We start from the raw sequence: 11,928 nt of genomic DNA on the forward strand, positions 1-11,928 counted from the left end.
GCCATTTTCTCTCTCTCGCTCTCTGTCTGTCTGTCTGTCTGTCTGTCTCTCTCTCTCTCTCTCTCTCTCTCTCTCTCTCTCTCTTGGTAATGTTGCAACATCACGTATATTACACACACGTGCACACACTTGCGCATGCGCGGTATGCTTTCGTAAGGGCTGTCACTCTACCTAGGAATTAATATATTTTCATATATGCTTAACCAAAGGGGAATTTTTATTAGGCATAATAGAATTGTCGGCGCCCAGGAGCGAACCCAGGACACCATACAAATCCAGGAACGTCAGTGAAGCTTTTACCCAATCCACCACCGCAAGAGGCTATAAGTTGATGCCGTCTCTCACCCTCAAATGCCTTTCGCGCTCAGGTATTCGCTGATTCGCTGATAAAAATTCCCCTTCGGTTAAGCATATAAGAAAATATATTAATTCCGAGGTGGAGTGAATTAGATATTAAAGGACATTTGTAGCTCAATGTATGTATATGAATCACGGTAATGTGATATGACTTATATTACTGGCTACGTGCTGTCATAAGCACTACAACACTACCGATGGTCGAGGTGGGTTAATGATGGCGTCCAAAATCAGCAAAATACCTGAGCGCAAAAGGTATTTGAAGGCGAGAGACGGCATTAAATTATAGCCTCTTGCGGTGGTGGAGTGGGTAAAAGCTTCACTGACGCTCCTGGATTTGTATGGTGTCCTGGGGTCGCGCCTGGGCGCCGACAATTCTATTATCGCCTAATAAAAATTCCCCTTCGGTTAAGTATATGTGAAAAAAATATATTAATTCCGAGGTAGAGTGAATTAGATATTAAAGGACATTTGTAGCTCGATGTATGTATATGAATCACGGTAATGTGATATGACTTATATTAATGGCTACGTGCTGACATAAGCACTACAACACTACCGAGGTCGAGGTGGGTTAATGCTGGCTCCAAATCAGCGAATACCTGAGCGCGAAAGGTATTTGAGGGTGAGAGACGGCATTAACTTATAATCTCTTCCGGTGGTGGAGTGGGTAAAAGCTTCACTGACGTTCCTGGATTTGTATGGTGTCCTTGGTTCGCTCCTGGGCGCCGACAATTCTATTATCGCCTAATAAAAATTCCCCTTCGGTTAAGCATATCTGAAAATATATTAATTCCGAGGTAGAGTGTATTAGATATTAAAGGACATTTGTAGCTCGATGTATATATATATATATATATATATATATATATATATATATATATATATATATATATATATATATATATATAAACTTAGATGGACGGAATAATATTAATAAAAACCTCAATGGGACCATTATTCACGAAGAATGGTACGCACACATTAGCTTTCCTATTCCAGACAGAGTCATTTCACATGCACTGTCATATGTAAATATACCAAGACACCGTTTTTCTACACAAAGATACAGTCCTCTCTCTCTCTCTCTCTCTCAACTTATATCTAATGCAAAGCCTTAAACCTAAATGAAGGAACAAATGAAGAATTCCAGACCTTAGGGGCAAGATGAGAGAGAGAGAGAGAGAGAGAGAGAGAGAGAGAGAGAGAGAGAGAGAGAGAGAGACGATTGAGAGAGAGAAGAATCATAAAGGACAAAATAAAAAAGGAAAATCCCCGAATTTATTGCCATAGATGAGTAAAAAAAACCCGCACGGGGAGAGAGAGAGAGAGCATACAGAAAGAGATACGGACTGAAAAAATCCCTAATGTTCTTACAAACTTGAGAGAGAGAGAGAGAGAGAGAGAGAGAGAGAGAGAGAGAGAGAGAGAGAGAGAGAGAGAGAGAGAGAGAGAGAGATTTCAGTAATTTATAACACCAAGAGACAAGACATAATTAAAAATCTTTCAGAATCACTCCTGCTATATTTTGATAAATCAAAATATCTCTCGTGGAATATAGAGAATCAACGACAAATCGAGAGAGAAAGAGATTATATGAACTGGATACTTCAGATATGGATTTCAGTTTGAAGAGAATGTGGCCTTACCTGGCCTTTGCAGCAGCTGTTGTTGGGACGTTGTTGTCCAGATGTTCGAAATACGGAAGATCAGTCATCTTGTTTGCTGTGGCTACCTATTCGCTGGTGAAATTTCTCTCCTGGTTGATGATGATGGAGCTGAACAGGCCAAGGAAAAGGAACTGAACGAGAGAATTGCCGCCTTGCGAGACGCCAACCAGTGCCAGAGAGAGCAGCGGGTGGACTTGGATAGGACAATTCTTCAGGTGCAACAGAGGCTCGACTACTATGAAGAGATGCAGAATGCGGGCGAAAGGGTAGAACGCACTCGTGCCAACCATATCACTCAGAAGGTGTTGCAACAGCAAGCCTGGCAAGACAAGGCCCCCTCGCTCGAAGCTGGAACGATAAAGAGAAGAGGGAGAAACGCCAGCTGGAAGACAAGATCCTCAAGATGGTAGAAGAAAATCAGCAGCTGAAGACAACACGAAAGTAATCGGGCAGAGAAACGATGGCCTATGTGAGAGGATAAAGGGTGTGATTGCACAGTTGGCAGAGGCAAACTGCCTGCTTGAGAGACTCGAGAAACTCCTACGACAGAAGGAGAAACACCTGCACCTTAAGTTGGCAGAAGCAGCGCGGATGGCAAGGCTCATCCAGGAACAAAAAGACGCGACCGAAAAGCGGGAATCCGAGAGGAAAGATCTCGAGTTGAGGTTCCAGTGCCTGCAGAGGGAAGTAGAAGACCTCTCGAAGGAAAATTGTGGATTCCAGTGTGAAGTTTCGCTCGTCGCCTGGAGTTGCTGGAGAGGAGGGCCTGTGTCCAGGACGAACGGAACGACCAGCTGGAAGATGAGGTTCGACAACTGCGAGGAGCGAAGGAGAAATTGGTGTGCGACCTGAAGAACCTCCATGAGAAATAAAGACGCCTAGAGGAGGACACCTGGAAACTGCAGAAGCAGCTGTCCATCTTCAAGGAATAGTGCGATGAAGACTGCACTGGCCTCACGAAGATAGATCAGATGTGAAAATTTTGTTGTATTGAAACTATAATGTTTATTTTGTAATAATTTTGCTTTGTTAATCTTTGAAGGAAATTGAACTGGAACGGAAATAAATGTTAAAATGTTTTATTGATTCCTGGAAAGGAAAGGAAAGGGGAGGATTATAAAAACTGTGAAGAAAATGAGGGGATTTGTGGAGTTGCCGGGAGAAGAACCAGGCTTCAGAAAAGCCCCGGAGAATTGAGAGAACTGAGGAGGATTCGTGGAGGTGCCAGGAGAAGAAGAAGAGGATTCAGTAGGATTTGCAGAGTACCAGGACAAGAACTAAAGGATTCAGAGAAGCCCCAAGAGAATTGAAAGAATTCAGTAGCATATTCTGGTTCTAAAGAATAGTATAGGCATTGCTTTCTGCAGGGACTGGCGGATGAGGCCCGCCCCGGGTCCCAGGACGAGCGGGTGATGTCCGCCGCATGTTCTGGGATGGGCGGGCCGGGCGGGGCCCTGGCTCCTGGGATGGGCAGGCAACGTCCGCCCTGTGTCCTGGGACTAGCGGGCCTGGCCTGCCCCGGCTACCAGGACAGGCAGGCAATGTCCGTCCCATGTCCCAGGATGGGTGGGACGGGCGGGCGATGTCTGCCCTGTGTCCCGGGACGGGCGGGCGATGTCCGCCACATGTCCTGGGACGGGCGGGCCGGGCCTACCCTGGCTCCCGGGACAGGCAGGCGATGTCTGCCCCATGTCCCGGGACGGGGAGGCGATGTCCGCCCCGTGTCCCAGGATGGATGGGCCAGGCCTGCCACTTGTCCCGGGATGGACGGGCATTGTCCACCGCATGTCCCAGGACGGGCGAGCCGGGCCCGCTCAGGCTCTCGGGATGGGTAAGCAATGTCCGCCACATGTCCCAGGACATGCGGACAGGGCCTGCCCCGGCTCCCGAGACAGCCGGGCGATGTATGCCGCATGTCCCGGAACAGACGGGACAGGCGGGCGATGTCTTCCAAGTCCCGGGATGGGCAGGACGGGCGGGCGATGTCCGCCATGTTATCGGGACGGGTGGGCCAGGCCCTCCCCGGGTCCTGGGGCGGGCTGGCAATATCTGCCACATGTCCCAGGACTGGTGGGCCGTGACCGCCCCGGCTCCTGGGACAGGCGGGCAATGTCCCTCATGGGTCCTGGGATGGGTGGCCTATGTCCACCGAGAGTCCTGGGACAGGCGGACCCGGGTACCGGGACTGGTGAGCGATGTCCGCCACATGTCCCGGGACAGGTGGGCGATGTACACAACTTTTCCCGGGACGGGCGCGCGGTGTCCACCACGTGTCCCATGACGGGCAGGCGATGTCCGCCATGGGTTCTGGGATGGGCGGGCTGGGTCCCCACGTGTCCCAGGGCGGGTGGGTGATGTCTGCCATGTGTCTCGGAACGGTCGGGCTGGGATGCCCCAGGTCCCTAGAGGGGCAGGCGATGTCCGCCATGTGTCCTGTGATGGGCGGGCGATGTCTGCTACATGTTCCGGGATGGGCAGGCCTGGACTGCCCTGGGTTCCGGGATGGGAGGCGACGTCCACCACGTGTCACGGGATGGACGGGCTAGGTGATGTCCCGGGAAGGGCGTTCAGGACCCGCCCCTGGTCATAGGACAGGTGGGCAATGTCCACTACGTGTCCCAGGATGAGCGGGTGATGTCTGCTACGGGCCCCGGGACGGGCAGGCGATGTCCGCCACGAGTCCCGGGACGGAAGGGCCTCGCCCACCCCGGGTCCCGGGACTGGCGGGCGATGTCCGCCACGTCTCCTAGGACGGGCAGGCGATGTATGCCACGTGTCCCGGAATGGGTGGGTGATGTCCGCCACGGGTACAGGGTTGGGTAGGCAATGTCCGCCACGAGTCATGGGACAGGTGGACCGGGCTCCCCGGGTCCCAGGATAGTAGGATGATGTCCGCCACGTGTCCTGGGACGGGCAGGCTGGGCGGGCAATGTCTGACGCGTGTCTTGGGACAGGTGGGCCGGGCCTGTCCCATCTCCCTGGATGGGTGGGATGGGTGGGCGATGTCCACCCCATGTCCCGGGACGGGCGGGCTGGGCCTGCCCTGGTTCCCGAGACCTGCGGGCGATGTCTGCCCCGTGTCCCGGGATGGGCGGGACGGAGGGCGATGTCCACCACATGTCCCAGGACGGGCAAGCCAGGCCCACTCTGGTTCCCAGGATGGCCAGGCGATGTCCGCCACATGTCCAAGGATGGGTGGGCGATGTCTACCGCGTGTCCTGGGACGGGCGGGTGATGTCTGCTATGTGTTCTGGGCCTCCCCCGGTTCCTGGTACGGGGGGGTGATGTCAGCCACATGTCCTGGGATGGGGGGGCTCGGCGATGTCTGCCACGTGCCCTGGCACGGGCGTTTAGGGCCTGCTCCGTGTCATGGAATGGTTGGGCGATGTCCGCCGTGTGTCCTGGATGGGCGGGCTGGGCGTGCCCCGGCTCCAGGGGTGGGAGGGCGGGCAAAGTCTGCCACATGTTCCGGGATGGGTAGGTAGGGTCTGCTCCGGGTCCCAGGACAGGCTGGCGATGTCCGCCACATGTCCCTGGACGGGCGGTCTATGTCTGCTACGTGTCTCTGGACGGGCGGGCACTGCCTTCCCCGGTCCCGGGATGGGTGGGCCAGGCATGCCCTGGGTCCTGGGACGGGCGGGCCCGGGTCCCGGGACAGGCTGGTCATGTCCAACACATGTCCCGGGACCGATGGGCTGGGCCCGCCCCTGGGTCCTGGGACGGGCAGGCGATGTCCTCTATATATCTTGGGACGGGCAAGTTGGCCCCGTAATAGGTTCTGGGACGGGGGGGCGATGTCTGCCACTTGTCCCAGGACGGGTGGACCAGCCCCGCCACGGGTCTTGGGACAGGCGGGCAATGTCTGTCACTTATCCCGTGACGGGTGGGCCAGGCCCGCCACGTATCCCGGGACGTGCGGGCCAGGCGGGCCAGGCCCACCACGTGTCCCGGTACGGTTGGACGATGGCCGCCCTGGGTCCCAGTACAGGCGTTCCTCTAATGGGGAGGAGACCGGGTCAGTCCTCCTGGCGTGACGCCCTGGACAGGTGGAAAAAAAAAGAGTCTAGTTTTTCAGACCTAGCCAATTTTGCTCTAACTGCTCTTTGGTTGCTGCACTCTAATGCTGAATGCAAACGAGTGTTCAGTAAAGTTAAACGTCTTAAAACTAAACAAAGAAACAGACTGAAAACAAGGACAGTTAATGGGGCTCTTCTCTTTGCTAGTTGCATCAAAGGTTCAGGAGGGTCATATCTTCATTTTACTCCTGTAAATGATGTTTTCCAGAATAAATAATCTTTCACAGTTATTCCAGAACATCAGAGAACATGAATTTGATTTGGAAGAAGATTCTTAAAGATATACTTTACAATTATTATTGTTATTAATTTCTTTATTATAGGATAGGTATCAGTACCAGTCATGTTTAATGATATATGTATTAAATTACTACTCATTGATGCTATTTTGATTTTCGATGTTTTGGGGTGTTTAAAGATATATATGAGTGGACCGGTCAACTCACATATCTTCGTGTTAATTCCTTATCAATTTAGTTTACATTATGGAGAGAAGTGATGTTCTAAGCTCTATACTTTTTTTTACCACAGTGTTAATACAATATAGTAGTAATTTGTCTTAACAATTGTTCATAACATTAACTAATTATTCATAATTTCATTTTTTTCGTTTTTGTATAGAGAAATGTTTCATTTGTATTTTTTTCTTAATTATGTAAATTGCAAGAAATTAATGACTACAAAGTAATCATACAAATATTCATTATTTTGACAAATGATAAAAATGTGTTAAATATCAGAAACAGTGTAAGATAATAATTACGATAAAATCTACAATTTTGTACGATATTTTTACTGAGAAACCAATAATTTTGAGGAGCCAGTAAGATAATTCCAATCCGAGAGTGTGGCAACACTGTTTCTACGCCGTCATCTTGTGTTTACCTTTTTTCTTAATATTAATAGTTTCCTACTATGAGATTCAGGGTCTCTGTATCACGGTTTTTTTTACTTTGCTCCTTGTCAAAGCATCGGATGTAGCTGAAAGTTGACATATGTATATTTTACAACCACACACAAATTTTGTCAGCATTATCAATAACCTAAACCCGATAGTTTTAATTTTTATAGAGTAAAAATGATCTAGCCGACGCCATGGCCAATGATTACGAGCCAAGAGTCGAAAAACATTCATTACGTAAGCAAGGTAAACAAACACCTTTTGACTAAATGTTGCCCCGCCCATCCACCAGACTGAAATTCCAACGGCTCTGAAACCTAAAGACTTTATGAATGGCGGAACGATACATAGATGTGGGTGGGGTATCAGTGCTAGCGTGGTAATACTACTGTAGCATTAGTGTCGCAACAGTATAGCAGTAATATATATGAATTAAACGTTTAGGCCAACTGCTGGGATCCTTGAGGATCATTTAGCACTTCTTACAACTACTCGAGAAATTAGTTTTTATAGCCAGAAGTTAAATTTTCTAATCCAACAATGCCCATGGTAGCCTTCAGTGTTATCCTGAATTATAACGAGGCGAAAGTGGGTGGAGCCTCATGAAGTCACCATTCTGACGATAATTATTGGTGAAGGTTTAAAGCCAATATACGGTACCGGCTATTTTTTTTCAGTAAATAGGTAGATAGCCAATAAATAAAAATTGCTTGACATTGGATATAGCAGTTATCAAATCAAGCTTGTCTACTATGTTTTTGAAAATTACCAACTATTCCCTACATCTTGCCAATCTGATTGTAACCTATAAAGTAGACTGTAATTTCTTTGGAAACTTATTTTGGGAGTTAGACTAATAATCGAAGTGTTTTTGTATTCATTAACATATTTTGTTGGTTTGTTCATTATGACAATTATCAGTGGAGAGGTTCCAGAGTTCATAAAGGTGTACTGCTTTGCTTGTATTTAAATTTGTATGTCATTGTTGCCAGAGGTTTAGCCTTCGTTACGTATAGCCAATCATCCATCGAGAAAGAGGGAAGAAATGCTGTCATAAGTTACGTAACGAGTGCGTTCGAAACCTATTCTCTGAGTAAGTTGGCCCGTCTTCAAAAAAGGTCACTTTTACATTATAAGTACCAAATTTATTCAACCTACGTAATGCAGAATACACTCAAAATTTATGTGTTGATATAATATGTATTCTGAATAAGCGTTATATTTATGAAATGCATAGATAAAAAGTTATTGCGAAAAAACCGTGTTACAGAGGCCCTGAATCTCATAGTAGGAGGAATATAAGCATTTTCCGACATATAACTTACAACCTTTTGGTCGATATTATCTAAATAAATTGCTTATTGCATATTGTTTATTAGAACTACATCCATCTCACCATCCTCACAGGCAAGATATAAAGTTGTAAGTGTTATCTGATTTTCATAAGAGCTGTAATTAGAACAAATTATTCTGCACAGAAATCATAGGTTGGTCATATTACGCGGCCTATCGTTATAAGACGTCCGCGCTATTTTTCTTGTTCGTCATTACAAGATTAGTATTTGACGGTTGTTGGCAAAAACCTCATATAACCTTTCCACATCATCGGCTCCTTTGATGGCAATAATCGGACTCCTCCTCAGCGCCCAAGGCAACTCTCGTTATTAACCTCTGGAGTATTACCTCTCCATACACCCTTGCTGACGTATCGGCCGAACCCTTCCCCTCGGAGTGCTTGCGCTTCCCCTTTGCGTCCTTCTCCCTTAAGGAACAGAAAATTATGCAAGTCTTTCTAGTCTCCTTCCTTCTTTCAAGTCTCCTTCCTCGTCTAAAATCGCTTTCATATGCTGATGAGCAGTTCGGCCATAATGAATATCACCGTAACATGAAATCACTGGAATTATTCACGTGAAATATTTCTTATTCCCCCAAGGGCCGTATGTAAGGGTGGACATGGGCACGCATTCATATTGAAATTCGTACGATGTACATATTTCCTGATGACGAGTCTGTATGGACAAATATGTATTTTATATATTCTGTTAGAACAATCATTTTATTATCCCAGGTGCATTAGTAAGCATTAAGTGAGTTTTAGCGTGACAATAAGCAAATCACTTATACATAGTAATATTGGCAATTTTTTTTATCAACATTTAAATGTAGCGAGGTTTCAAACAGCCAGCGTAACAAGTAGGAAAGCCGAAAGAAATTTCAGGGCAGGGCTGCACTAATTATTATGCCAAAACAACGAGAGAGGTGTGTGACATTTATGCTGACGTACTTTTGTACTGATGTTTAATTAGAGTTCACACTCGACGTAGACGCACTCGTGTCCCTTTGTTGCCAAACGTTGCTCCGCTTTGTAGTTGAGCTATAAAACTTGAGTGGCTCGATGTTAACAACAAGGAACCTGTTTGAAGAGGTTGTGCGTGAACAGGGGAATGGCTTTCCAAGTAAGAGAAGAAATAAGGCGTTATATTATTCTTTAAAACCGACTTATTTATATAAGTCGTTTGTGTTTAGGACGGAATACATAACACTCTAGTACGTGTTCTTCTTTTTCCCAGCTTTAACCCATTTTATATGATGTCGCCGTTGTGAATGAGTCGTCTTCATCGATTTCTGTCCTGTGCATCGTTCTCATTAATATCTTTTAATACCATATCTGCCCCTACACAATCACGCCATCTCTTTCTTGGTCTTCCGCTCTTCCTTCTACCCCGCACTTCCATTTCCATCGTACTTATTAGATATTGGAATAATCAACCAGTATTATTGCGTAATATTATCGAGAAACCTTGCTAACGTGTTTTTAAAAAAGGCTGTTCCACGCTTACGGTTTAACACTTGTAGCCCTCAGTTATATTCATTCGATTTTATAAAACTGCGGTTTTGAATTGTTGTAATTATTTATTCTTCGCGTTTGTTGCGCACTGGTTTAAAATTTTCTTTCTTGTTTTCGTTTTTAGTGTAAGAGAATAAAGAATTATTAATCTCAGACTTTCAGTTTTGGAGTAACTCTTCAAAATCTTCCACGAACCCTTTACATTGAGCCTAATTACCATTGTGGCTGCGGGAGTTCTTGAATATTTCCGGGAAGAAATGCTGTTTACAACTCACACACACGTATACATACATACATACATACATACATACATATATATATATATATATATATATATATATATATATATATATATATATATATGTATGTATGTATGTATGTATGTATATATATATATATATATATATATATATATATATATATATATATATATATATATATATATATATATATATATATATATATATATATATATATATGCATAAATACATACATACTTACAACACATATATATGTTCAATAAGTTACCAAACAGCATGTGGCAAATATCTGCGTAAATAGCCACATGAAAGGTGAAAAATTAAAGACCAGGTACCAGGTACGTGTATTGCGCTTGGTACCTGGTCTTTAATATTTCGCCTTTCATGTGGCTATTTGTGTGTACGTGTATATATATACATTATATTTATATATGTATATATATATATATATATATATATATATATATATATATATATATATATATAGATATATATATATCTATTATATAATGTATGTATATACTATATGTTCAACTTGATCACTTGAACTATTGCTCTGTGCATTAATGCAATTAATAACGTATCTCATTTAAAGAGGATGGTTTTTAACGGAGACTTTATTAAAATAAGTTACTAGTATCAAGAAGTTTTTGTAATTTTTTGTAACCTTTTTTATGAAATTCCATTAAATATCAATCTGTTTAAGTGAGATCCTGTTATATACATATACATATATATATATATATATATATATATATATATATATATATATATATATATATATTATATTACTATAGCATATTCACCTTAGAGATGGTGGGGTTGGTCTCGAACATGCTGATCTCTCTAATACCATGAACTTTTATGAGATTTTGTTGCCAGGCTGTGTTTATATTCTACCCTGGCTACGACCCATGACAGTCGACAATCTCCAGGTATCCAAATTCAAAGGTAAAAAGGCCATAATAGGATTTTAACGGACCATGCCCATCGGTCGTCACAGAGAGAGAGAGAGAGAGAGAGAGAGAGAGAGAGAGAGAGAGAGAGAGAGAGCACAAAGTCGTATCAAGAAGAGGAGTTAAGTACAATTTTGACCGCTACGAAATATCTGGTGTTATTGTTTTACCTTAATTTTGGTTCTTCAGACGCATCTTGTGTTTTCAGTACCAGCTGTGAAGTTGACGTGAGATTCAACATTTTCCCAATTTCTTGCTTTTGATTCCGCAAAAAATCTTAATTGGTAATCACTCAAGCAGTAGTACTCCTGCGGATGACAAGCGTTACTTATCAGCGTCACTCGATGACAGATTTTAATTATTTTTGTAGATCAATTAGGTTTTCCCTTACAGAGCAGTGTCCAGAATATATATTATAGCTCCACATCACGTTCCCAGCTCCCACATTCCCTCTTTTCTTTGTTGGGATTACTGGACTTCCTTTAAATCCTTAACATTACGAAGTAAGAGAATCTAATGGAATAGTGCCACCCTTAGAGATTCCTGGATTCCGTAGAAGCCTAGAACTTAGAGCTGAAGCTATATTTAGAATCTTGTGGTGACTACATATACCTTTATATTTTTTTTCTAGAATTAGTTGCTATTATTTACATTATCAACGTTTGTAGTAGAATTATTTTTTGTATCAAAATACATTATTATTATTATTATTATTATTATTATTATTATTATTTTTTTTTTTTTTTTTTTTTTGCTCTATCACAGTCCTCCAATTCGACTGGGTGGTATTTATAGTGTGGGGTTCCGGGTTGCATCCTGCCTCCTTAGGATTCCATCATCTTCTTACTATGTGTGCCGTT

General features: G+C 44.2%; 1 protein-coding gene across 1 annotated transcript; it reads left to right on the plus strand.

Moving 5' to 3' along the window:
* The first annotated feature begins 2,047 nt into the window (after positions 1-2,047).
* Positions 2,048-2,879, plus strand: LOC135222393 (myosin heavy chain, embryonic smooth muscle isoform-like). The gene is made up of 2 exons (XM_064260482.1): positions 2,048-2,293; positions 2,526-2,879. The coding sequence occupies exons 1-2, from the start codon at positions 2,048-2,050 to the stop codon at positions 2,877-2,879; spliced, it is 600 nt and encodes a 199-aa protein (XP_064116552.1).
* The last annotated feature ends 9,049 nt before the right edge of the window (positions 2,880-11,928 follow it).

The sequence above is a fragment of the Macrobrachium nipponense genome, chromosome 3 (assembly GCF_015104395.2).
Source record: "Macrobrachium nipponense isolate FS-2020 chromosome 3, ASM1510439v2, whole genome shotgun sequence".
Lineage (NCBI taxonomy): Eukaryota > Metazoa > Arthropoda > Malacostraca > Decapoda > Palaemonidae > Macrobrachium > Macrobrachium nipponense.

Bases quoted from the DNA above. Each gene is read 5' to 3' on its own strand.
- LOC135222393 (XM_064260482.1), top strand. From the start codon at position 2,048: ATGTTCGAAATACGGAAGATCAGTCATCTTGTTTGCTGTGGCTACCTA. The intron at 2,294-2,525 runs GTAGAACGCACT...GTGATTGCACAG, and splicing joins TGCAGAATGCGGGCGAAAGG to TTGGCAGAGGCAAACTGCCT.